We start from the raw sequence: 26896 nt of genomic DNA, 5'->3' as shown, positions 1-26896 counted from the left end.
ACGGCTATGCCATTGAGACATGGAGGTTCTTGTGGCACCGTAGGCATGCTTTATTGGTGGAGATGGAAGCGGATAGAGACCGTTGCGACACCACCCTTCAATAAGAATATTCTGATCCTTAATGAAGAAGACATCAGGGTGAAACTCAAGAAAAGCAGAATTATCGGTAGCAAGACGATGAACAGATGCAAGATTTTTCTTGGCTTGTGGAACATAGAGGACATTTTTTAGATGAATATCTCGACTAGGGGTACGAACAGTAGTATGACCAATGTGACTAATGTCCATACCTGAGCCGCTTGCAGTGTGGATCTGGTCATTCCCATGATACTTGTTCTTGACGGTCGGCTTGTCCAACTCGCCAGTTACATGGTCTGTAGCACCGGTATCAGTGTACCATTTGGTGTCCACGCCATAGGAGTATGAGGCAGCTGCAACTAAACGCTAGTCAGGGACATAATCTTCATCAAACCTGTGCCAACATTCTGCAGCTGTGTGGTTCTTCTTGAAGCAGACTTGACAGCGATTGCCGTTGTCGACGTCGCGGTTGTTGAAGTTGTTAGCGCCGCGCAAGTTTACTGGGCGCGACCCCCCTCCATTGCCACGGCTCTGTGGTGCACGACCACTGGATCCTCCATGAGTGGAGCCCCGGCCACGCGATCCATTCCTGCTGCTACCACGAGAGAACCCGCGCCCTCTGCTTGCAGAGTTCACGGATCCCTGATTGTTGCCATAAACCAGATCCATCCGGCTTTCAAAGCTGAGGAGCTGTGAGTACAACTCCCCAACCGAGATGGGTTCCGCCTTTGTACACAAAGCGGCTACCAGTGGTTGAAATTCTTCTCCTAAACCGGTGATGATGTACTCCACCAGTTCTTCATCTTCAAGTGGCCTCCCAGCAGCCGCCATATCATTGCCAAGAGCCTTCATCTTCTCGAAGTACTCGGCTGCAGATGCACTGCCCTTCTTGGTGTTGGCCAGTGCGATCCGGGTGTTCACAGTGTGTGCACGCATCTGTGAGGAAAACATGCTGCTTATGACGGCCCATACCTCAGCAGCAGTCTTGCAGGTGGTCACTTGGGGTAAGGATCTCCTTGGTGATCGACGAGAGGAGGTAGCTGAGGACCTGTTGATCCGTCACCTCCCAATCTTCAAGCGCCAGGTTCGGCACTGTCTCCTCCTTGCCGTCGGTGCCCTTGCGGACGATCGTCGTCGATGGTGCTTTGTTTTCACCAGTGAGGTAGCCCATCAAGCGAGCACCACGAATGGCCGCGCGAACTTGCGCATGCCACAGGGCGTGATTCTTCTTCGTGAGCTTTTTTGTGACAGGTTGCCCAAGAAGAGGATTCGTCGGAGTGGAGGATGAACTTGCCATGGTGATCGCTCTACTGAGATGCAGATCACTCGTGGAAGAGTATGGCTCTGATTACCATGTAAAAATCAGAGGAGCGGAAGTGTATAATGGATGAAGCGCTCGAGCCCTAGCTTGGGTCTCGGCGTGTTCGTGTTAACTGAGCACAGAAGAGCCCCGTGCGTGGCAATACATAGGCGAGGGCACAGCGACATCTTGGGGATAGAGTCAGTTTGTTACAACAGACATCTCCTAGATATTCTCTAGATCTAAAACTGATCTTATCCCTCAAGTATGTCACCGGCCCTTCTCAACATGTTACACATTACACACACATGACCGTGACAACATATTCTAATATGGAGAACCCCAGCTGAGAATGTGCTAAAAATAAACTCGGATGGGTCTTTTAATCCGCAGTTGGGCCAAGGAGGATGGGGAGTCGTCATCAGGAATTCTTTGGAGCAAATGGTGCAGGCTGGTGCAGGGCACATCCAACATGCGCTCGATGCTTTCCATACCGAGGTGATCGCAGCGCTTGAAGGCATCAAGATGGCAGAGATGGCCGGCATGGCAAAGGTGGAATTGGGGACTGATGCTCTCCTCCTGAAATTGGATTTGCTACATGACAGCTTCAGACTCTCTTCGGTGGGGGGTCTAATACACGTCATCAAAGAGACGGCGGTTGCATGCTTTAGTTCCTTCTCACGTCATCAAAGAGACGGCGGTTGCATGCTTTAGTTCCTTCTCGGTTTCTCATTGTAATAGAAGTTGTAATCAGATAGCTCATGCTTTAGCTGCTATTGGTAGCAATGGCCCTCGGGGAACGAACCAGTTCCGGGAGTCTTCTCCGATAGGAGTTGAGGTTCTGGTGGCCAGCGATTGTGCTGTGTCCACGGTTTAAAGGAATGAAGCAATTCCTTTTCAAAAAAAACAGAGAGAGAGAGAGAGAGAGATCAAGTTGGCGGGACCAACCTCTTCTCAACCTGCTATCCAACCATCTTTGCTACAGTAGATAGGGGAGAACAGGCGATTCGCTTGGTCCGCCGCCGCCGTTCTCGCCGGCTCCCCGCCTCTGTAGGCCGCTCCGGCGGAGGAGGAGGTGAGGAGCCAGCGAATCGACATGCGGATCCACCTGTATAGCTACGTTTAGGCTTTAGCTCTCTTTTCCACGGCGTCTAGTTGGCGTCGGTGGCATATTTTGGCGCTCTGCTCCGTCTCGGTCGAGCTCGCCGGCGATGGCACGCGGGACGGAGCTGTGCAGTGGCAAATAAGGTGCTTCGGGGCCTTCTCCGACGTTGATGGTGGCGGATCCGGCATCGGCTTCGGCGAGGCAGTTGTGAAGCTGTCGTTTCTCCTTGGTGGGTCCAGTGAGGTAGCTGCCGGGGTGCGCCCTTTGAGATCTGCTCCGCCCTCTTCTTCTGCGGTGACGGCGCCGGCTTCAGCTCGGGCTCTAACAGTGGGGGCCTCCAGTGCTGTTCCACTGATTGCGAGGAAGAGGTGCGCGTCCTTTCCCCTATGTGCGGTCGGGGTGGAGGCAAATCTTCTCCCCTGGGTAGGGTTTTGTTTCCTCGGGGTCTCTGGCATTCTTTGGTTTGCTTGCGGCTTCGGAGGCTTCGCTGGCTCGTCGGCGTCGTCAATGATGCCTCTGCTGCTCAGCCAAATCCACATCGTTGACTGCCGATGCTCCACAACGTCCACGTCATGCGGCTCACAAAAGCTGGAGGTTGTGCCTTTGGGTTTGGTTACGGAGCTTGTGTCCCGGCTACGGCGTTCCTTCACCGGCTCCAGCGGTTCGGAAGGCAGCGTGAGCTCGGGATCGAGGACGACGACGGCGAAGGGCTTCAGTGCAATTCTGTTGTTCCTTAGGGTCGTCTCTGTAAATCTTTCCGCCTGGAGATGGGGTTAGTTGTAATTTTATCTTTCTCCAGGGGGTTCAATGTAATGTGGGGATGAATACATGGGCTTCCAGCCCCTTCCGAAAGAGAGAGAGCGCGCGAGAGAGAGATCAAACTATCTGTTTGTCAGGAACTACAACTACTGCAATCACGAGCACGGAGCACACACAGTTCACACCGGAAGAGTAAAAAATACGTAGAATCGACAGTCCGAAAGTAACCGGATGCAACGAAAGCGATCACAGCCAATCCAACGGAAGCCGACGGCTAAAATCTTTTCGAAACTTTTATCACGTCAATGTCAATCCAAGGAATCTCGTCGTTATCCACGTCCAGTCTCTGCTCCGATAGTCTCGCGTTCCCAATGATTTCGTCAAGTTTCCGTCGAAAGCTTGCGCCGGTTCACATCCCCATCACCAGTGCTCGACAAAACCCCACGTCGCTCTCCTGCTGAATTGTGTCTTCCTTTCTCGCGTAACTGGAACTGCGATGCAAACCGGCATCCCTGTACACATTAATTTGATGGGGAGAGCTGATTTTGCTTTCCAGTCCCGGTTATGAAAAATCAACACTCTTTAAACACGGCCAGCTAGGTGTAATCAGTTAGTCAGCCTAGGATCGTGTCAGTTCAGGCTTGGGAGGGGGGGTCCGTACAAAAAAAACAGTACTACTTGTTTTTCCCAGCAATGTGGAACTACTAATTAGAGTAGTAATGAAGTAACAAAAGGGACTTGTATGAATACAGCCACACTTCATTACATTTTCGACCTCTCTTTTTTTGTATTAATTGAACATTGATTGTGTACGGTGTACTCCAGTACGTGAAAATTAATCCACTTGATCAAGACCAGTATTCACTTTTGTGTGCTCTCCTCCTATGGCACTGCTACTAGCAGTCTGCTAGTGCTAGTGAGTTGAACATTGGTCATCATAGGCTCAAATATCACCTGCTAAATTTTTTTCAACACTAAATCACGCACCTGCTCTGTTTTTAGTGAGTTATCTTGCTACTCCGTATTATCCTTGAGTCACCTATGAGGTCAGTCGTGCCAACGAGAGTCCGAAAATTGGGTGTCCCCATCTAGGAGAACCACAGAGAAAGAGAGCAAAGATGGAATTGAGATGGAGACTTCAACTCGATCAACGGCCATTTTAATCTTCCCTGTTACCATGTGTAATCTTTGTTTGCATGATTTAAACATTATGAAATACTCCTCCACCATCCTAGGATGTCCCTCCAACCAAAGAATTTTTCAAGGCAGTAGATCAACTTCTTGTGGCGCTCACTCGCATGGATGAAATGTACAGTTTGACAGCAAGTTGATGCCTACTAAATTGAATGCATGTACATATTTTCAACAAAAAAAAAGAATGCAGGTCCATTTTACTCCACTCATCAATTCACTGTCTGCTTAATCCCCTGAGCAAAATTTGGGTTCAATTTACTCCCCCAATAATTTCAATTAGGTAGTCTAATCTATCCCCTGATAGTATTTCTTTTTTTTTGTTTGTAGCAAATTGAATTTTAAGTTCAAATTTTGCGAGTAGATATAGAACATGATGCCCTATGATAAAAAAAGTATATTAAGGATTTTTCATGGTTATTTTCATAGGTTGAAAACATTTAACACGAAATTGATCACAAAGATACAATTCTACATGAAAATAATCATAATGTGTTTTTCTAGCATAGGGCATCATATTGTAAGTTAAATTGCAAAATTTAAGTTCAAATTCCACTTGTACGCATAGAAATAAAAAGGAGAAACTTCAGTAGGGCGTAGATTGGACCAATTTGAAATAGTTTGGGAAAGTGAATTGGGCCTAAATTTTGTTCAAGGGTTAAGTGGACATTGTGAATTGTTGAGGGGAGTAACATGGATTTTTTCCTTTAAAAAATTACACTTTCATTCACCTTGATTCACGAATCATGAGTATCGATGTTTTACTGTGAAAAAAATATCTTAATGAACACAAGCATGCCATGTATTCATATAGAGTACACGCTCTAATCCCAAATATAAACCATTTCCTAATTTATATGCTCTGTAAGCAATTATTACCATGCACCCAGGTAAGATTATCGTAAATTTTTTCAAAAAGATATGCCATTATTTAGAGGTTTATTTAGATGCATCACAGTAGAATTGGGACTCGGCTATGCTGTGCCAGTGCAGCAAGCCAGCAAGGCCCTCTGCTCGTGTCTCGTGTCACTTTAGCTGGCACAGTGTTCCTGTCATGTAGTGCCATCCTAGTCCTGCAGGTATCAAGCTAAAACTAGTACAGGTAAGCCGTGTTATCGATCAAAATTTCTCCAAACAAGTCGTGTGCGCATTAGTTTGTAGTAAGAGAGGAGAAATAAACAGAAAATAATGAGAAATATAAAAAATATCATGCTATCCCGTAGGAGTCATGTCATGTTGCATACAATGGCAAGATCCTAACTCTGGCGTCTGTGTTGTGCCGTACTTTATTAGATTGTGCTAAAAGGAAGATGTGGATGGCCCAAAAATAACACAACCTAGTCCCAGCTCTACATCACATATTCACATTAGTGAACCAGACAACCAGGACATGCACATCCATCCACCATTCCTGTAAAGTTTCAAACTTGGGACTAGCTAGCTGGCTGTGGTTGCTTCTTAAAACGAAACAGATACAAAAGCAGGCCACATCCTTATAATAGCCTAGTTAAGCCCTATGGATAAATTCAGCTCATGACTGAACATCAAAGTTTGAATATGCATGCCGGCTGTAGAGCACTAGAGCGGTGCAGTCATCTAGTCATCATCCTTCAGGTTCAGGGTAGAAAGAGAGAGCAAGGTGAAAGCGAGATGAAGACTTAAACGGTGAGTAATCTTCTCTTGTTACCGTGTGTAATCTTTCAGTTTTAATTTGCTCTACGTGTATGCGCAAATTTGTTCGATGCAACATCGTACCCTCTATGTCTAGAACTTAATGTTTGGGAGAGCTCTGCTCCACCAAAAACAGCTCCACTCCATTAAAAAATATCCAAACATGCCAACCAGCCCTACTCCACTTAAGAAAAAATTAGCACCACTCCTGGTTTTTTAATTTTGAGCTCCTCAAAGATGCTCCACCAATTTTGGGAGCTGATGGAGTTGAGAATAATTACCCACCTACCACTGATTAAACACATTTTCCATATCCTTTCACACAAAAAATAAATAAAGTCAACAGATGAGGCCGTGCAGTGCAGCCAATGCCGCCCGTTGTCGGGGCTCGCCGCCGCCTGTTGCCGGTCTCGCCGGAGCTCGCCGCCGCCGCACCACCTCTCGTTGCTACTACTTGCACATTGGGCTGGCGAGGCAAAGGGAAGTGGGCCTCCAGAATTTGTGGAGTGGAGCTCTCTCAAATATGATGGAGTAAAATTGCTAGAGTGGAGTCCAAAAGTGGAGTGAAGTTTGTGGAACAGACCTGTCTTTTTTTCTCTTTAAGGTGGAGCTTTAGCGCAGTCCCAATGCAGACTCCACTCGTAGAGTCTTAAGCCTCAAAGACTCCATCACAAGAAACTATATTTCTCAATGCAAAATGTGTAATAGTAGTTTCTATACATAAAATCATTTATTGTTTTTCTTCCATCACAAGATCCAGGGACTCCACGCCCCCTCTACAACGCAAGTCTCCCTGGTTTCTTGGGCATTGAAGGGCACGTAGACTTGAGGTCTTATCTAGAAACCTAGTCTTGTTTTTTTCCTTCTCTCTTCAATAATTAGGATGCCACATCAGTAAAAAAACTATAAATAAAAGACTATAAATATACTTAGACTCTATGGTAGAGTCTGGACCGAGACTGCTCTTACATTCCTCGAGACGCTACATCACTCTTGTGGTGCGCCCTAGCTAGCAACCAGCAACCAATGTTATTACTCCCATTAAATGTATAGTTCGAGAAGAAGTTGATGTTGTTATTACTTACATTGAATGTGTACACTATAGCAGTAATGAAAAGGTTGTAATGAAAAGGTTATTCAATTGGCTTCAGGGTGATGGACATAAGAAATTTATTTAGGAGAAACGTACTCAATCAAAATGCTATAATTAATTGATAGTTCAAATTTATTGCAAAAATATATCCATGTTGCTCAAATCGATTTACACTATCATACATCTTAATTCACGAATCCATGCATGTTTTACCATGAAAAGCATCTTACATGGCGCGTATCAATAGTAGTAGTCACTCTAAGATGTACAACTTGAACTGTTGATCCATATACAAATATATTATTTCAAATAGAAAAGACTGTGATATTAATTTTCTATAATGAGTATGCTGCAGCCTGCAGGACTACATGTTCTTTTTCTTTTTGCTATTGGCAGTCCAAACTTAAAAGGTCTGACTTAATACAAACCTAAACTTAGAATAATCTGCCTTTTGCTAGAATGTATCCCGTACTGACGCAATCTGGATTACCAAACAACGCAGTCTGGCTTAAATTGTGTGACACTCCTTTAAGGAAAAAAAAGAAAATCCGTAGGTTATTATTATAGATGCATTACATTAAAGGCAAGAATTAGGCTACGGAGTATTGTGCTAGCACAGCCTGGTCCTCTCGTGTTAATGCGTTACATGATAGCGTGCTTTAATTTAGTTGGCACACTGCTCTTGCTATGTCATTATAGATGGCCATTCGGGCCGCCTGGCCCGGCCCTGGCACGGGCCCGCCCTGGCCTGTTCTTTATCGGGTCGTGCCTAGCCTGCCCCAATATCCCACCGGGCCGTGCCGTGCTAGCCCGCGGGCTCTCCCGACGGCCCAAGCACGGGCCCGCGGGCCTGTTTCGTGACGGGCCGGCCCGGCAGAGCTCGGCACTACAATAGAGTTTGGGCCGCCCGAAGCCCATCCGAGGTGAGGAGGCGACGGCTGGCGCTGCGGAGACGAGGAGGCGGCGGGGGTCGGCGGGGCCGAGACGGGGAGGGGGCGGCGGCCGGCGGGGAGGAGACGAGGCGGCGGCGCCTGCCGGGATCTGGTGGATGCGCCAGTCGCCGGGATCTGGTGGAGGCGCCGGCTGCTCCTGCCGGTCCCGCCTGTCGCCGATGCCGCACCCGCGGCCCACCCGTCCTGCTCGCGCCGCACCCGCCTGCCCTGCCCGCCGACGCCGCACCCCACGCCGCCGCACCCGCCGATGCCGCAGCCCGCACCGCGCGCACCCGCCGACGTCGTGCCCCCCTCCCCGCCGCACCCACTAGCCACTCCCGCTGCAAAGAGCCGAGACAAGGAGGCGGCGGGGTAGGACGAGGAGGCGAAGGGGCGGAGCCGCGGGCGAGGAGACGAAGAGGCGCCGAGGTGGAGACGAGCGGCGTGCGGCGAGGTGACTGGGTGAGTGGGAAATATGGGCTAGCCGGTTAGGGTTAGGGGAGGGGGAGCAGGGGGAGGGGCGCCCAGGATTAGCAGCTATGGGTTGGGCTAGCTTGGCCATTGGAGTTAGCTGGCTGCCATCAGGCTGGCCTACTAACTCCGTGCCGGGCCGTGCCAGCCCACGAGCTGGGGTGCCGGCCCAAGCCTGGGCACGGTTGACGGGCCGGGCCAGCCCGAGCACGACGGGGAGTGGGCCGGGCCGTGCTTGGGCCGGGCCAAATTGGCCGTGCTTCGGGTGGGCCAACGTGTTGCGGGCTGCATGGACAACTATATATGTCATGTGTGTCGTCTAGCTAGTCTGACAAGTCTCCACACAGCTAGATCCAAATAAACATAGGCCGTGTTTAGTTCCGTTGCAAAAAAAAAAATTCAAAGGAATTTTACTAATTTGAAGTACTAAATGAAGTCTATTTACAAAACTTTTTGCACAGATGAGTTGTAAATCGCGAGACGAATCTAATGATACTAATTAATCCAGAATTAATCAATAATTAGCAGATGGTTACTGTAACATCAATGTTGCAAATCATGGATTAAGTAGGCTCATTAGATTCGTCTCGCGATTTATAGCACATCCATGCAAAAAGTTTTGTAAATAGACTTTATTTAGTACTCCATGCATATGTCGAAACATTCGATGTGACGTTTTTTTTTTATGTTTACGGGGTTTATGGGGGTCGGATCTAAACAGGGCCATAGCCCATTGCACTCGGTACCGGCATCGTGTCGTGTCAACCTAATACCCACCCCTAATAAAATTTAATCTTGTCATCGATAAAGATTTCTCTAAATAAGTCGCGACATTCTTAGTAAGGCGAGGAGGAATAAACACAAAAGAATGATAAAGGCAAAAGAACGTTGTGCTACCGTCTGTTGTGCTGCCTAGTGCGCCAAGATCCTAGCCATGGTACGGTATGTTCCTCGTTTTCGTGTTGTGCAAGCACGACCCAAAATCTAATATCATATTGTGATGTGCTTTGGGCTGTGGCGGACAGTTCTAAAATAGCACAACCAAATTCGAATTTTACATCACAGCTTCATATTAGCAAACCGAACAATCAGAACACATCCGGCCACCATTCATCATGTTTGTTAAGTTGCAAACTTGAGACTTCTTAAGGCGAAACAAATACGAAAGTATTGCCTACTAAGGGTGTTGAAGGCAAAACACTCAAGTTTGCATGACATGCCTTGGCTGTTACAATGTGGTACAGAGAGTTATCTACCCGTCACCCTTTCTCGGGTAGAAATTAATTCGTGCCTTTGATATTTTATTTATTCCTCATTTATTATGCCCAACTGTCTTTATCATTATGTCTTTTATGTCCCTAAATTAAATATTAACCTCTTTTACATACCATTCCTAAAAAGGTACCATTTAAATCGGTGACAAGCACAGACCATCATTTTTCTGTGAAAATATTTTCGTAACCGGTAGTATTATAATTTTCTAACGGACTTTGAATAAATATGTATTGATTATAGTTGCATATTGACATCGTATCAATGTACAACACACCACATCTTTCAGCAGAGCTAATAATTCAAATCTTAAAATTTGCCAATCTAGCCTTTCGGATTTGCCAGCCTCTTATAGATGCTCATTTAGAGTGCAGCGCGATTGATTTTATTTTATTTTATTTTTAAATGGAGTGTTTGCAAATATTACTCTGCTCGGTGGGATGACCACGCGCAGTAATTCCAGATAAGAGACACCAACCCCGTGCCGTTCCTACGCAGATCTTATTCTGTCAATCCTCTCCACAAGGGGAGTGAGGGGAATTTTGCCTTGTTGGGGATTTAATCCTTCCCAAACTCCCTCTAATCCTCCTGCAACCGAGCAAGGCCGCGGTGTGCCACGCTGGCACGACAGCGTGACGCCCGTGTCCTACGTGAAACGTGAGAGCGTCCATCCTCGTGGCGCTCGTTCTCAACCACGAGAACGGATAAACAGCAGCAGGCGGCGGTGCTCGACTCGTGGTCGGCGAGTGCACCTCCACACCACAGGTCTCCCTCTCTCTGGAGCAGCCTTGACCACAGCGGACGGTCCGCCAGCCAGCCCGATCGCATTAAGAGCCCTCCAAAAACGGCCGCGCGCGGAGTCTCGCAACAACACAAGGGGAGGCCATTTAATTAGCCAACCTGGTGGACCGCGCGGACCGGCCGCGGCCGGAACCCGAGAGCGGCCGGCCGCCGCCGCCGCCGCCCCCGGTCCGGTCCGGTCCAAGCCGAGACGCACCCCCCCCCCCCCCCGGTACTCAGTACTTGCGCGATCGGCGACCACGCGTCCGCCACGGCGCCCCACCGCCGTCGGATCGGCATTGAATCGCCGGGTCAGCGGCCCCAACGGCCCGGCGCGTCCGCTTGCCCCCGCCCAACCCCCCCGGCGTCGCCCTCCCGCCCCTCCTCGCCCGTCGCGCCCACCCGCGTCATCCATCCATCCCGGCCAGCGCACACGAGGTCAGGGCAGGGGCCCCACGGCGGGCAAGAGCAACGCAACAAAACAAGCGGCCTTTGACTGCGCTGCCCTGCCTGCGCGCATCAGGGGGAGCGCGTCAGGGTCGTCGTCGTCTCCTCCTCCTCTCTCTCTCTGTGTCCGCCAGTCTCCGATCCACTCCCCATCGGCCAATCCCCCGGGCCTTTTCCATGCGTCCACACACGACGGGACGGGGCCTCGACAAGACGCTTCGCTAACCACCGCCCCCCCCCCCCCCCCCCCGCGGCGCCGCGCGCCGTCTCTCGTCTCCTCCACTTGCTATTTTGACCTCTCCCCGTCCCTTTTTTCTCTCTCTTTAAGAAATCAAATCCGCCGCTGCTGCGCTCCTCTCCTGCTCGCTATCCCTCCCTGCCCAGCGGAGGGTTTGGGCTTTTGGCGGAGCGGGAGCGGAGCTCGATCTCGCGCGCCGGGCACGAGACGGGCGGTCCGGAGCGGAGCGGAGCCGAGGCTTCTCTTCTCGCTCGCTCCTGATGCGCGGCTAGGATTCGGAGCGCGGATCCGGTGCTAGCCCTCTCGGGAGGCGGGAGGGACACGGCGGCGGCATGAGCTTCGGGAGCCTGTTCGACGGCGGGGCGGGCGGAGGCGGCGGCAGTGGCGGGATGCAGTTCCCGTTCTCCGCCGGGTTCTCGTCCTCGCCGGGGCTCTCCCTCGGCCTGGTACGTGCGCGCCTGCCTGCCTGCCCGTTCGGCTTCGACCAGCGCGCAAGTTTCGCGACGCGCCGCCGCTGCTGCTGGTGCGAGTGATTTGATAGTTTTTCGTGTTTGTCTGAAACGAAATGCGGTGTCTGCCATCTCATGTCTCGCAGGACAACAGCGCCGGCGGCGGCATGGGCGGCGGGCGGGCGCTTCCCGGTGGCCCCGGCGCGGGCGGCGGGAGCGGGGCGGCGGCGAGGGACGCGGACGCCGAGAACGACAGCCGCTCGGGGAGCGACCACCTCGACGCCATGTCCGGCGGCGGGGAGGACGAGGACGACGCCGAGCCCGGCAACCCGCGCAAGCGCAAGAAGCGCTACCACCGCCACACGCCGCAGCAGATCCAGGAGCTCGAGGCGTAAGACCCCTCCACCTCTGCCATTCGCGTCATCCTCCTGCTCCACCCTCCAGCTTTTTTTTTTCTCCCCTTCTTCTTGTCACCTAATGCATGGATTCGCGCCCGTGTTTTGTTGCGTAGGCTCTTCAAGGAGTGCCCTCACCCGGACGAGAAGCAGCGCGGCGAGCTCAGCAGGAGGCTCGGCCTCGACCCGCGCCAGGTCAAGTTCTGGTTCCAGAACCGCCGCACGCAGATGAAGGTATGTATTTCCCTGCCATGCCGATTCCTTCTTTTTCTTCTTCTTCGCTACCCTCATTTCAGCGGCTCCTGAATCCTGCCTGACACGGTTCCGGGTCCCGTGATTTCGCTTGCCAAGACGCAACTGGAGCGGCACGAGAACGCGCTGCTCAAGCAGGAGAACGACAAGCTGCGCGCCGAGAACATGACGATCCGGGAGGCCATGCGCAGCCCGATGTGCGGCAGCTGCGGGAGCCCCGCCATGCTCGGGGAGGTGTCCCTCGAGGAGCAGCACCTGTGCATCGAGAACGCGCGGCTCAAGGACGAGCTCAGCCGCGTCTACGCCCTCGCCACCAAGTTCCTCGGCAAGCCCATGTCCATGCTCGCGGGGCCTCTGATGCAGCCACACCTGTCGTCCCTGCCCATGCCGAGCTCGTCGCTGGAGCTCGCAGTCGGTGGCTTCCGTGGCCTAGGGTCTATCCCCTCTGCTACCATGCCTGGTTCCATGGGCGAATTCGCTGGGGGCGTGTCTAGCCCTTTGGGCACGGTGATCACACCAGCGCGGGCAACTGGATCCGCTCCATCAGCTATGGTGCGCATTGACGACAGGTCCATGCTGTTGGAGCTTGCGATCAGCGCGATGGATGAACTAGTCAAGCTGGCACAGATTGACGAGCCTTTGTGGCTTCCGAGCCTCAATGGTTCTCCCAACAAGGAGACACTGAACTTTGAGGAGTATGCCCACACCTTCCTGCCGTGCATTGGGGTGAAGCCCATGGGGTATGTATCTGAGGCCTCTAGGGAGTCTGGCCTCGTCATCATCGACGACAGTGTTGCCCTTGTTGAGACCCTCATGGATGAGGTTCGTGCTCCTGTCTGCCATTTCTGTTCATGCCATTGTTTCCTTTGTATCATGAGTTCATGACTTGTGCTGATGTTGCATGGTGCTCTTCCATCCATGTTGCAGAGAAGGTGGTCTGACATGTTCTCGAGCATGATTGCTAAGGCCACAGTCATAGAGGAGGTGACCTCCGGCATTGCAGGAAGTAGAAATGGTGCGCTGCTGCTGGTGAGTGTCTAACAGTTCCCCGGGCTTGATCATATGCAAACGTATTATTGTGACCATGGGTGCCTTCTAAATAAGCTAACTTCATTTTTCTTTTGCTTTGGTGAAACAGATGAAGGCTGAGCTACAGGTGCTCTCACCTTTAGTCCCCATTAGGGAGGTCACATTTCTCAGGTTTTGTAAGCAGCTGGCTGAGGGTGCATGGGCAGTAGTGGATGTGTCTATTGATGGATTGGTGAGAGATCAGAACTCGGCAACAACATCCAACGCTGCAAATATAAGGTGCAGGAGGTTACCTTCTGGATGTGTGATGCAAGACACTCCCAATGGCTTCTGCAAGGTACTAGCATCCAAACGTCATTACTTCTTTTCTGTCTGTAGCGTTCGCATGTCGAGGAGTAGTGTAAAATGGGATTCTTTGGACCACCATACTTCGCAGCAGTGCTGGGCTAATGCACATGATTGTTACTCTGTAAAGTTTATGAACTTTTACATCAATTAACTGGTCAGAAGTAACCCTGAGCTCAAAAGTAACCCTGAATTCCACTTCCTCTCCACTACCTCCACACCACCCTCACTCTCAGAGCATGGGACTACGTAGACGTTTCTTTATTAGCGCTGTATTAATTTAATAGCGTGATTTGGTGATGCCCATGCAGCATAGTGTTCACAAGTCAAGGCCTAATAATTTAATTAGGGTCATGAGCCCACAACCCAAATAAATAAACTGCTTGGTCAACGAGGAGGGGGCCTAAACAAGTTGTTTAGGAATAATCAAGTGTTTTGTGGATCCAACACTATTCCCCAAGCGTGTTTCCTTGTGGTTGTTTAATCTCAGCACCGGCATTTTTAGGGGATTAGATGCTTCCACCCCTCGGTTGGAGCACCTTGGGTAACTTCTTGCCCGCAATTTAATCAATCTGTCCCTGCTTGTACGTTGAAATTTGGACCACTGGCTCATATATCGGCGTTATAAGATGTCAATATTTGTGTCCTCGAGTTCTGCACAAGTCTTGACATGACCTTGATCTGGGCCACTGATGAAGGAATTAAAATATGCTATAAAATTTTATGCCAAACACTGGGGAGAGTTCTGAGTGAAATATGTGATGAAGTAAAGTGGTTTTGTGAACTTGCTTGGAGGTGTTTGAAGCGATATTGCCTAATCCAAGAACTTTGAGGAAAATAATTAAATCAAACTATTCTTTCGGCATCTCAGTTGCATCTTTCTTATGATGCACATCAGTATGAACATATATGGGTTATTTGAAAGGCTAAATGGGATATCTCTGGAACTGTTTGCTAATTTAATTTGAAAGCTGGGAGTTGGGGCATGCAAGCGCGGCATAAGGCAAGGAGTACAAAGTCTTGTCAGAATAATGCTAATTTGTTATCTAATCCATGTGCGAAGAAATCTTGATTTATATTATCACTTTGTGATATGCTCTTAGCTAGATCGAAGTAACATATATGATCTCATCAGTTGATTCATGTGGTTTCACATCCCGAGATGCTTAACAGTCAAACGGCCCCCTGTTCCCCCTTAAGTTTTTACCTTTGATCTATGGGGAAAAAATTCACAAGTTACAAAGAGGTACTGTGTAGCCACAGAAGTGCTGTATTGCTCTGCAGAGCCCCCTTGTGGACAATTGCATGTGGGCGTGCATTTATGGACTAACGGATGCATTTACCCTGTAGGTCACATGGGTCGAGCATACGGAATACGATGAGGCATCAGTACACCAGCTCTATAGACCACTTATCCGGTCCGGGCTCGCCTTTGGAGCCAGGCGGTGGCTTGCGATGCTGCAGCGTCAGTGTGAATGCCTGGCCATACTCATGTCCCCTGATACAGTTTCAGCTAATGACTCGTCAGGTAAAGAAAAGACTGAACTTTTTCTTGCCATTTTCCGCTGAGGTATGGTCGTTCCCACGAGGTCGCGAGTTCGAATTCTAGTTGGGACGAATTTCCGCCCGTGGGTAAAAAAATCCTCTCGCTGTGCTCGCCGTAAGTCTTGGCCCTCACGGGCATGGGCCAGGGTTCGAGGATTTTTCCGCGGCCGGGGGAAGTCGTGTTGCTTCCTCTTAATGAAAAACGGTGGGGTCCGTTCACCCCTCCGGCAGCGTTTTTTTTTTGCCATTTTCCATGTACACCTGTAAAGAACTGTGTGCATATTAGAGTAACATGTGCTATAGTTCAATAACTGCATTGCTCATATATTTAAAAACTGCATTGCTCATGCATCAATCATTTCTGTCGATATCAAAGCAAAGGGATATTGTGTTTTTTTTCCCTTTTCGCCACAGTAAAAAAACAAGGTCTACGGGTCAAAACATATAGGTGCTAGCTTTAACTTCGAAGCATGCATGACTGGTCAGACATAATAATAATGTTGCACTTCTTACTTAAAAAAATTAATAATGTTCCACTTCGATGCAGTTATAACACAAGAGGGCAAACGAAGCATGCTGAAGCTGGCACGGCGGATGACGGAGAACTTCTGCGCTGGGGTCAGCGCGTCATCTGCGCGTGAATGGAGCAAGCTGGACGGTGCGACAGGCAGCATTGGAGAGAATGTGCGTGTCATGGCACGAAAGAGCGTGGATGAACCGGGGGAACCACCCGGCGTGGTGCTGAGCGCTGCAACATCGGTGTGGGTGCCCGTGGCCCCGGAGAAGCTGTTCAACTTCCTCCGTGATGAGCAGCTGCGTGCTGAGTGGGATATCCTCAGCAACGGAGGCCCAATGCAGGAGATGGCTAACATTGCCAAGGGGCAGGAGCACGGGAACTCAGTGTCCCTCCTCAGGGCCAGTGTGAGTATTGTTCGCTTACTAGTTACTATTACTGTTCTGTTCCTTTTTAAGAGCTACGCGGGTTACTAAAATCACTAGTAATTTATCGGAACTCACATAGAATAATGCTTTCTCGATCTTTAGAACTAGCAATGTCTTTTAAGTGATTTATTTTGTAATCCGATAGCGACATGGAGAAAACTACAAGAAAAAAAATCTGGCAGCTTTCTATCAGATACTGCTGGGAGATGAAAAAAGGCCGTCCCAAAAGCTAAAAAGCCCACTAGTATGAGAACTGAGAAGCACCTAACTTTTCACAAGTTCAGTGGAAAAGGACAAACTGGGACCAGACAGGGTAGGAAGCGCAGATCTGCCTGGAAAGGTGTCAGGTTGACAACTTTGTTGCTACTGTTTAGTACGTACAAATTGTTAGGATTCAAAACTATTGCTGGTCCAGATCTAGTGAACAGTTTTCTTCTTTTCTGAATCTCTCCCTGTCATGATTATTTTGTCATGAGAAACCATTATATTGGCCATCCTAAAAACAATAATAGCCCATGCCGGGCCCATGCTATGCTTTGAATGTTAGCACATCAAGCATCAATTACTGGCATTTATCATCATCACACAGTAGCCGAGTGGGCTCACACCATCTCAACATTTATTCTTGATACGGGCTCACATGCTTTCCTCACTGCAGGCCATGAGTGCCAACCAGAGCAGCATGTTGATCCTCCAGGAGACCCGCACTGATGCGTCGGGCTCCATGGTGGTGTACGCTCCGGTGGACATCCCGGCGATGCAGCTCGTCATGAACGGCGGGGACTCCACCTATGTTGCTCTGCTGCCGTCTGGGTTCGCCATCCTGCCCGATGGTCCCAGCGCCACCACGGGGCACAAGACAGGTGGCTCTTTGCTCACCGTGGCGTTCCAGATCCTCGTCAACAGCCAGCCGACCGCCAAGCTCACCGTGGAATCAGTAGAGACGGTGAACAACCTCATCACATGCACCATCAAGAAGATCAAAACTGCGCTGCAGTGCGACGCCACCTGATCGCCGCAGGGGACGTCGCCGCAGGGGGATTGGCCGTCGACGAGGAGCCCGAGTCAAGAACGAACCGCGCGCTGGAAAGAAACCTTTGCTGGGTGATAAGGATCTGGCTTGGGCAGGTCCTTAGCACAGAGCAATGGTGGTGGTTCGGGCATTGACTCGGCCTCTACAGTCTGCTGTCCTCCCTGGCAACCGGTGGTTGGATACAGTGCCATGCATACGGGACAATATGGTAGATGGGCTAATCTTATGCTTCGGTCCCATCGTTTCGGGGGCCAATCAAACATTGAGGTGTTTTGGCTGGCTCTTTGTTAGTTACTAATACTATTCTCAGTTGTGAGGTGAGCTATGTCATATGTAAACTTGCGAGCTCAGAAATGTTGGGTTGCTGCATAGAGGTTATGGTAGCACAAGTGTAGCTAGCATCAAACTACCAGCCAATAATAATGTTTGGTTAGGTCATGAAAAAGTTTTCATCAAAACTTTTCGTTCTTTGACCACTAATTAGAGGTATTAAATGAAGTCTAATTACAAAATAATCTTTATAATTATGGTATTGTAGCATGTGCCGTAACTAATAAGGCTTTTGACCGTATGATTGGAGGATAATTAGGGGTGGTTATTGTATCATCAATGTAGCTAATTATGGTGGAACTTGACTCATTAGATTTATCTCGAAATGTTATACCCATCCGTACAAAAATTTCGCAAATAAATTTCGTTTAGTACTCTATGCATATATTCGACTTTTTGTGAAAAAAATTTCGCGAGGAAACCAAACATGGCCTGTAACAGGCCGGTGCGTCAATATGGTCAGAAGGCGACAGGCTGAAGAGATGGTCCCCACAACGTCATTGAGGCTTTGGATCACGGAACTTCTGTAAACTCAGGGACATTGTGACACTCATGTGTACTAGTACTATCCACGTGCTCTAGAATTGGTTTAGGTTGTGTTTAGTTTGAAAAAAGTTTGTGTTTTTACACTTTAGCATATTTCATTATTACTTGGCAAATAATGTCCAATTATGAACTAATTAGACTTAAAAGATTCATCTCGTGCTAATTAATTAGACTGTGTAATTATTTATTTTTTCAACTGCATTTAATACTCCATGCATGTGTTAAAAAATTCAATGTGATGGACTACTGTAGAATTTTTTTTGGGAAGGGCCTTAATGTCTAAACACCAACATTTTTTCGTCATTTTTTTATCATAGGTCGAAGTCAAACAGAGCCTAGTACTGAACAGTCGTGTTTGGTTAGCTATCACGTCAACTTTACACAAAAAGATGAATGTATGTATGAAGTACTAAATAAAGTCTATTTTTAAACTTTTTCATTGATGAGTGTAATTTTTCGAGACAATCTAATGACGGTAATTAAATAATAATTTACTATAGATGCTACAGTAACCATCCTCTAATCACGCGGTCAAATATCTCATTAGATTCGTCTCACGATTTACACGAGGAGTTGTGGAGTTGGTTTTATAATTAGACTTCATTTAATACTCTCAATTAATAGTCAAAAGAGAAAAAAAATTCCATGAAAATTTTCCACACCAAACCAAACACGGTGGTCAAGGAACAAACAGTTTTAATGCAGTACAAGGATAGACCATCCCTGGCATGATCGTACGCCGTCAAATCATGTCTGCCTGTTTTGTTACAGGTCTTGTCAAGATTTCACAAAACAATGAATTTTCGCATGGAGTACTAAATGAAGTCTATTTACAAAACCTTTTTTAGAAATGAGTGTAAATTTTCGAGACGAATCTAATGAGCCAAGTTTCATCATGATTGGTTACAATGATGCTACAGTAACCGCGCTCAATCATCCTCTAATCGTGCGGTCAAAAGCTTCATTAGCTAGAGCAACTGCTACAGTACCATAGTTGTGGAGGTAATTTTATAATTAGACTTTATTTAATACCCCTAATTAGTGGTCAAAACATCGTTTCTCTCTCATCAAAATATTTTCACCCCTCATCCAAACATGGCCTTTGTTCAGTTCGGGTATGCGTGCCCGTTCATTTCACATCCGCACGCCGCTGCAATCATCAGATCTGCTGCATAGCCCTATCAAATGGGGCAGGTAAGAAATCAAGAAACGACCAGTTGCTAAACTGCGTCGTGTGAACCGGATGTGATGTTGATACACCGTGCAATGCCAATTCTTTTAGCACTCATGGGCTGCTGTCAGTGAGTAGCATAAACCTGAAAGCATCTATTCATCTCTCACTGAAGATTGCGTTGATGTAATGTAATATTGAAATGAAAGGAGCTTTATGTGCTGAATGATGTTTTCTGAATCTTATGAACAGGGGGCAGAACCTAAGTGCTACTCATTTCAGTGTAGCTTTGCCTAGTCAAGCTTAAATTCAGAGGCACGGTGCTTTGGGTTATACTAGACGTTTTCTGAAAAACTTCACCGTTGGCCTTACCATAAAGCAGAAGCTAGCCGCAGGTACTTACTTTATCTTATGCATTTAGAGCACGCAGACACAAATTTCAGAACGCGAGAGTCGCATGGGTTAGCACAATTATTCTGAATTTAGCAACGCAGAAGATAGATTACAAGGGTTTACCTCTGTTGCTGCCGAGCAGAAGCCGGATCCGGAACACAGCGAGACTGAGCGAGCTGCCGCATGACGTCGACGGCATGAGGTCCTCATCGGAACTGAGGGCGGCGGCAAGGAGGGGCTCGCGGCCTCATGGCGGTCGGGGGCGGTGCGCGCATGAGATATCCTACCAAGTTAGGCGTTTTTTGTTTCTCATGGACTTTTTTCTAATTCCTGTCACATCAAAAGGAATTTTACTATTTTGGAGTATCAAATAAAATCTGTTTATAAATGTTTCTTGATAGCTGAGTGCTAATTCGCGAGACGAATCTAATGAGCCTAATTAATCCATAATTTGCTATAGTGATGCTACAGTAACCATTCGCTAATTATAGATTAATATACCTCATTAGATTCGTCTCGCAGTTTAATTCTAGGGTTCTGCAATTAGTTTTATAATTAATTTTTATTTAATATTTTAAAATACTAAGATTTTTTTTGATGTGACATGGACTAAAATTTAGCTCCTGGAACCAAACAACCCCTTAGGTATGGATCTGGCTGCAGTGCATTTGATCGGCCGGTGGTCAACGGCGAGCGGCGAGCCGGCGCCAGCTGTAGCGGCAGACGGCTACGCGCCGCATTCCCCGGGTGGCCGGAACTTTTTCTTTTTTATATTTAAAAAAACAAAATTTCAAAAATATATGCCGTTTTTGGAAAATTTCAGAAATGGTTGCCTGCCGCCCCCTATTGGGCGACAGGCCCATGCAAGGGGCCTGTCGCCCATCCAGAGGGCGACAGGGACCTATTTATAATAAAAATATTTACGACTAGATTTTTGGAGACCTATTTGTAATAAAAATATTTACCTCTAGACTCGGGGGGCTGGTCGTCCGTTCCACGAGCGACAGGGGAGGCCGGTCGCCCCGCGTGTTGTTGTTTCCTGGTGTTCGTGTTTGGTCCGGTCGCTGGCTCGTTGCTCCAGTTCGGTTTAAGTAAAAAAAATGGCTTGGGAGCTTTGGATGGCTGCATGCGTCTTCTTTGACTTTGTGAAAGGGCGTGCATGCTCGTGGGTCCCACCTATTGCTGCTGTACTCTAGCCTGCCCTGCTGCTATGAGGCCGCTCGTGGACAGGCCTTGTTTGGTTGAGCTAGTTTTCTAGCACGCACACTTTCCGAAAAAAGAATCTCGCATGCATGAAGTACTAAATGAAGTCTGTTTGCAAAACCTTTTTAGGGATGAGCGTAACTTTTCGCGACGAATCTAATGATGGCAATTAATCCATGATTTACTACAGTGATGCTACAGTAATCATCCTCTAATCGCGCGGTCAAAGGCCTCATTAGATTATTCAGGGTCACTAGCGCGGGGTTCTGAAGTTAGTTTTGTAAACTGACTTTGTTTGACACCATAATTAGTGGTCAAAGTTGTTTACTATTCACAAGTGCGCGTGAGGCCGGTCTGCCACGGCCTGAGGCCTGTCGCATATGTGGGACCCACGAGCATGCATGCCCTTTCACAAAGTCAAAGAAGACGCATGCAACCATCCAAAGCTCCCTCGGCATTTTTTTACTTAAACCGAACTGGAGCAACGAGCCAGCGACCGGACCAAACATGAAGACCAGGAAACAACAACGCGGGAGGCCTGTCGACTGATGGGGGGGCGACCGGCCTCCCCTGTCGCACGTGGAACGGGCGACCGGCCCCCCGCGTCTAGACGTAAATATTTTTATTACAAATAGGTCTCCAGAAGTCTGGTCGTAAATATTTTTATTACAAACGGGTCCCTGTCGCCCTCTGGATGGGCGACAGGCCCATGCAAGGAGCCTGTCGCCCAATTGGGGGCGGCAGGCACCCATTTCTAAAAATTTCCAAAAACGGCATATATTTTTGAAATTTTGTTTTTTTTAATATAAAAAAGAAAAAGCCGCCGGGTGGCCGACGAAGAAATGCCAGCACATGCCCATGGGCCTTGTTGGGCCTAGAGGAATTTTGGCCCGCGTTCAGACTCGCGTGGGCAAAATTCAGTCAGAGTGAAGAGTTTCATTCAGAGATGTAACAGGCTAAATAGCTCTCCAGTTTCCTTCAGTTTTTTTTTCCATCGAAAAAAAAGGTATCCTTCAGTTTTTTTGGAGTTCTCCAATTTTCTTCAGGCCTGTTTAGTTTTCAAAAAAATTTCTACAGTACCCGCAACGAATCTTTGGACACATACATGGAGCTTTAAATGCAAATGAAAAAATAATTAATTACACAGTTTAACTGATTAGCACGAGATGAATTTTTTAAGCCTAATTAGTCCATAATTGGACATTATTTGTCAAGTAACAACGAAATGTGCTACAATACCAAAATTCAAACTTTTTCACCAACTAAACATACCTCAGTTGGTATTTTCATCAGGCTTCATGATCAGCAACTGACAATTTCTTCTTCTTCCTTTTTTCCCCCGTTTTCCATGCTAAACAACAGTGACATTGATTCCTCCAGAGTCCAAGATCCAACCATGGCTAGTTGGCTACGGACACGCACGCACCGCTCCATTGATTATTCCAGCCATGGCTGCACAACGGCCTGGTACTCTTGCGGACGAACAGGAGCAAGGAACAGACCGTTTAAATGCAGTACAAGGATGGGTCACCAAATCGCCCCCGCGCGACCGTACGCGCGCCGTCAAATCATGCCCTGCCATGCTTGCACCATAAGCACACCATGATTACTGATTAGTACTGACAGTGGGCCTGCACTGAGCGAGTGAGCTGAATCGATCCTGATTCCGAGCCTGAGCTTAAACTTAAAGTAGCTTGGTCTAAGGACTTCGTGTGTGTTCAGACGAATGTGTCTGTGCTGGTGTTCAGTCAGTGCAGGTCCACACGCCGGCGCCATGTGCAGCACCAACCCTATCAGGTCGGGGAGTTAACAAGATGTCCTGCTTGCGCCCTCTCAACAACCACTGATCACTCCCTAATCAGTCCACCTTGCTAATGCTAAACCTGACGAGATGCAGGAGGAGAGAGAGGACGGTGAAGAGAGAAGGGAGAAGATGGAAGGAGAAGGGAGGGAAGTTGTGGTTGTTGCACTGGCTCTGGCTGGCTGCTGGGTAGGGTAGACTTTGTCGTACTGTAGGTGATCGGCAGCGGATTCGCCATGTCGGCGTGCACACGTGTGCCTGCTTGTCCAGTGCACGCATGGCGTGTCCAGGATGTCATGTTGATACACCATGCGAATTCTTTTGGAACTGATTGATCTGGTGTTAAGGAGGAGCATTAATTCAGAGTACCACTGAAGATGGCCGGATCCAAGGTTGAAAAACGGAGATGTCGTCATGTGCTGACTGCTGATTGCTGGATGGTGTTTTCTAATTCAGAGATTTTCTGAAGAAGGGCAGCACCTAAGGAGCGTTCACTGGTTTCAGTGGAGCGTGGCAACTGAAGCCGGAAATTCAGAGCCACTGTGCTGTATGGAGAAACTCAGCTCATCTTGCCTCATATTTCTTAGAAGTTTCATCAGAAAAACAAGCAGTAAGAAGCTCATCCGTACGAATTTGTCACTACTGAAAGAACATGCAAAAGGCTTTGCCTATTATTGTTAGAGAAGAGGAATACGAATTGGTCTAAACTGAATGATCACAGTATGATCATCAGGAGAAATGGAAATAAAATAAAAAAAGAGAAAGGCGTAAGAAGCATCGCATTTAGTTGGATGTTGATAGAACGGGATACATGGGAGCCCTCCTCACTGATTGCTGTATGCCGAAAGCCCAGGCACTCCAGCCAGCAGCCTTATCTGTCATGAACCCACTGCCCTGCCCGGCTTCCCGTATATGAGACCAACGGCTTGTATCCAAACTCCACCCATACTATACTGTATAAACGAGAAAAAAAATCAGACCAATCTGCCCAAAAAATTCCACAGTGAAAAGCAATTAATATAGAAGCAAAACAGGATAACATGATCATTCAGTAGGAACCACTGGGATCATATCGATGCTCCATGATCAGATTGAGCTTTTGGTGTTCATTACTTCCTGTTGGGGAACAGCTCAGTTCAAAGACCACACTATATCAAACATTTGGATTTCAAATAGTTTCTGAAAACAAAATAGAAGTATGTTGCATGAACAAGTAAGAAGCATGTACATTTCACATTCTGCTCAAACTGCTACTGCAAAAATGTCGTAAACATGACGTAAAGCAACTCTGCAACTGCAATCAAGGGGTTGTTCTCAAACTACTATAGCAGTGTTGCATTCGTGCACTTGTCATGTCTCTTTAGGACCATCCACTCACATCCATGTGCCAGGCTAGGACATCCAAAGATAGGGGATTAGAGATGTAGTATGCAGCGGCACGGCCCTATATATACGCGCCTTGCAAGCATCTCGAAAACACAAGCAAAAAAACTAGCACACTGCGAGCACAAGACAGTAGTGAACTAGAGAAGGAGAGAGAAAGAGAGAGATGGTGATGGCTCCCGAGAAGCTGAAGCTGTTCATGGGAGTGCTGGCCCTGCAGTTCCTGCTCGCAGGGTTCCACATTGTCACCAGGGCGGCACTCAACATGGGCATCAGCAAGATCGTGTTCATCGTATACAGGAACATCATCTCCCTCGCCTTGCTCGCCCCGTTCGCTTACTTCCTCGAGAAGTGCGTAAACCGCCCTTTCCTTCAACATAACAGCCACCCACTTCGCTCCATGTTTTTTTTTCTGAACTTATCAGAGTGTTTCTGATCATCTGCGGTGATTTGTTTCAGGAAAGACAGGCCACCACTCACCTTCTCTTTGCTGGTGGAGTTTTTTCTGCTAGCGTTGTGTGGGTTAGTGAAACAGATGTTCCATGCCATATTTGTTAATTTCAATTTTAATTGTTAGATCCCTAAACTAAGCGTTTGTGCTACATATGGAACGACTGTTCTTCAGGATAACTGCAAACCAGGGCTTCTACCTCCTGGGTCTGTATCACCTGTCACCAACCTACGCCTCTGCGATACAGAACACCGTTCCTGCGATCACCTTCGCAATGGCCGCTGTCCTCAGGTGCTAACCTGTCCGCACACAAGCGTGACAAGTCATGCTGCCTTCAATTTTCAGCATAATCAGACAGTCTAGTATGCTAGCAGTGTTCACTGAAGAACATGCCTTTATGTTGTGCAGGCTCGAGCAGGTCGACCTGAGCAGGAGGCATGGGGTGGCCAAGGTGGTGGGCATGGTGGTGAGCATCGGAGGGGCGACCGTGATCACACTCTACAAGGGCCTCCCGCTGTTCCATTACAATCTGACCATCAAGTCTCTCCTGACACTGTCCTCCTCGAGCCCCATCCTCAACTGGACCCTCGGCTGCGTCTTCATCCTCGGGCACTGCCTCTCCTGGTCAGGATGGATGGTTCTTCAGGTAACATATTACTAGTTCAGGTGCATGATCAGCAAATACACTCAGGATTGCTACACGGCGATTCAGTGCACTGAACTTTATGATTTTTTTTCTGAATCAGGTGCCGGTGCTGAAGAGGTACCCAGCCAGGCTCTCGGTTCTGTCACTGACCTGCATCTTCGGGCTCCTCCAGTTCCTGGCCATTGCGGTGTTCACCGAGGAGGACCTGAGCAGGTGGAAGGTCCACTCCGGAGGGGAGCTGTTCACCATCCTATACGCTGTAAAAGCCCCCAGCAACTTTAATTTACTAGCTTGCCAAAAAGAAAAGAAAACAAAGAACATGTGCAGCGTGTAGCTCCTGTTCGAGCTCAGATTGATGAAAACGACGTGTTCTTCTTTTGTGTAGGGCCTGGTGGCGTCTGGCGTCGCGTTTGCTCTGCAGATCTGGTGCATCGACAGGGGAGGCCCGCTCTTCACCGCCGTCTTCCAGCCGGTGCAGACCGTCGCCGTCGCCGTCATGGCTGCTGCCATTCTCGGAGACCAGCTCTACACGGGAGGGTAAGGGCACACGTGCGCGCGTACAGATACAAACACGGCAAGGATGGTAGAGCCGTAGAGGAGTCACATGGATCTCGTCACCGGCCATGGGATCGGAAGAACACATGAGTCATGCATCCAGCATCCGTCTCTGACGACAGATATGCCTACCTGTACTTTTGGCAGGATCATCGGAGCTGTGCTGATCGTCATCGGCCTGTACTTCGTGCTGTGGGGCAAGAGCGCGGAGAAGAAGGCGGCCACCAGGAACCAGCAGGATGATCAGCTGGCCCAGGGAGGAGGGGACATGGCGAGGCACCTGCTCGGGGGAGGGGATGCTTCGGCGAAAGACGAAGAGGCGCCGGCCATCGACCTGCTGGCTTGACCTCGGCGAGCGATCAGTCGATCGAGGGCGTTCGTAACCGTAATGGTGTTGCATTTGGGATTGTAACTGTTGTGATTTCAACTGTTCCAGTCCGGCAACCAATAACAAAGTGTGCATGGGTTGCCGGTGTGGAACAGTAGTCATGTTGCTCTGGGTCTGTAGTAGTGTTACTATGCATGTATAGGTAAGAAGGTGTGTATTGCCCAGGGTTTCAAGTCACTTCTGCATGGTTCGAATCAATCTAAGCTTGATCACACTAAGATAGGTCATTTTTTCCCAACTTTGATTAGCACAGTATAAAGATTCGTCTTAAAAAGTGCTTTCGTACCGTATAATTGCTCCAGACTGATTAAGTCAAAACTAGGCTATCAACTTGTGCCCCACCTGGACTAATTAGAACTAGAAAGGCCACCCGCGCATTTGCGCGGCTAGATGTTACCATCCATAATGTTATATTTTAAATTATTTAATTATTTATATTTATTATTTGTGCGGCTAAGTATAAGTATATTTAAGGTTACACTTCTTTAATCGCCTTTCATAAAGCAATTTCTTTTACAAAAATCAAGATCTATTAAAGCTATTTTGAGGATCAATAATTTGATTTTATTTTCATACTCCTTCTAGGTTTGAATTGGATACCATTTTGAAGTAGTTCTAAGTTTGTTGCTGTATACGTTGATTAAAAATATTTAGTTTTACTAAAGTGTAAATTTTTTAATAGTACTTAAGTTGTGTTTTGAG

At 48.2% G+C, this 26896-nt stretch overlaps 2 protein-coding genes and 1 non-coding gene across 3 annotated transcripts; 2 read left to right on the top strand and 1 right to left on the bottom strand.

The window, feature by feature from the left end:
• Nucleotides 1–752: 752 nt before the first annotated feature.
• On the bottom strand, nucleotides 753–891 carry LOC120710884. The gene has a single exon (XR_005690053.1). It is a non-coding gene; the product is annotated as a small nucleolar RNA Z247 (small nucleolar RNA).
• Nucleotides 892–11368: 10477 nt separating this feature from the next.
• Nucleotides 11369–17807, top strand: LOC120706188 (homeobox-leucine zipper protein ROC5-like). Its single transcript, XM_039990772.1, has 9 exons — nucleotides 11369–11783; nucleotides 11933–12177; nucleotides 12298–12415; nucleotides 12533–13255; nucleotides 13361–13462; nucleotides 13572–13799; nucleotides 15158–15335; nucleotides 15900–16273; nucleotides 16953–17807. The coding sequence occupies exons 1-9, from the start codon at nucleotides 11670–11672 to the stop codon at nucleotides 17304–17306; spliced, it is 2436 nt and encodes an 811-aa protein (XP_039846706.1). The 5' UTR covers nucleotides 11369–11669; the 3' UTR covers nucleotides 17307–17807.
• Nucleotides 17808–24235: 6428 nt separating this feature from the next.
• LOC120706187 (protein WALLS ARE THIN 1-like) lies at nucleotides 24236–26432 on the top strand. The gene is made up of 7 exons (XM_039990771.1): nucleotides 24236–24505; nucleotides 24614–24676; nucleotides 24780–24896; nucleotides 25014–25251; nucleotides 25352–25510; nucleotides 25637–25788; nucleotides 25954–26432. The coding sequence occupies exons 1-7, from the start codon at nucleotides 24321–24323 to the stop codon at nucleotides 26150–26152; spliced, it is 1113 nt and encodes a 370-aa protein (XP_039846705.1). The 5' UTR covers nucleotides 24236–24320; the 3' UTR covers nucleotides 26153–26432.
• The last annotated feature ends 464 nt before the right edge of the window (nucleotides 26433–26896 follow it).

The sequence above is a fragment of the Panicum virgatum genome, chromosome 5K, assembly GCF_016808335.1.
Source record: "Panicum virgatum strain AP13 chromosome 5K, P.virgatum_v5, whole genome shotgun sequence".
Classification (NCBI taxonomy): domain Eukaryota; kingdom Viridiplantae; phylum Streptophyta; class Magnoliopsida; order Poales; family Poaceae; genus Panicum; species Panicum virgatum.
The sequence above is the reverse complement of the archived record's forward strand: the minus strand, read 5'-3'. Positions and strand labels throughout refer to the sequence as shown.

What these genes read in the sequence shown, in the direction of transcription:
- LOC120706188 (XM_039990772.1), top strand. Translation starts at nt 11,670, where the DNA reads ATGAGCTTCGGGAGCCTGTTCGACGGCGGGGCGGGCGGAGGCGGCGGC. An exon ending in CGGGGCTCTCCCTCGGCCTG is followed by an intron (nt 11,784 to 11,932) that starts GTACGTGCGCGC and finishes CATGTCTCGCAG; the next exon opens with GACAACAGCGCCGGCGGCGG. An exon ending in CTCCCAATGGCTTCTGCAAG is followed by an intron (nt 13,800 to 15,157) that starts GTACTAGCATCC and finishes TTTACCCTGTAG; the next exon opens with GTCACATGGGTCGAGCATAC.
- LOC120706187 (XM_039990771.1), top strand. Translation starts at nt 24,321, where the DNA reads ATGGTGATGGCTCCCGAGAAGCTGAAGCTGTTCATGGGAGTGCTGGCC. An exon ending in TTTCTGCTAGCGTTGTGTGG is followed by an intron (nt 24,677 to 24,779) that starts GTTAGTGAAACA and finishes ACTGTTCTTCAG; the next exon opens with GATAACTGCAAACCAGGGCT. An exon ending in GACCAGCTCTACACGGGAGG is followed by an intron (nt 25,789 to 25,953) that starts GTAAGGGCACAC and finishes TACTTTTGGCAG; the next exon opens with GATCATCGGAGCTGTGCTGA.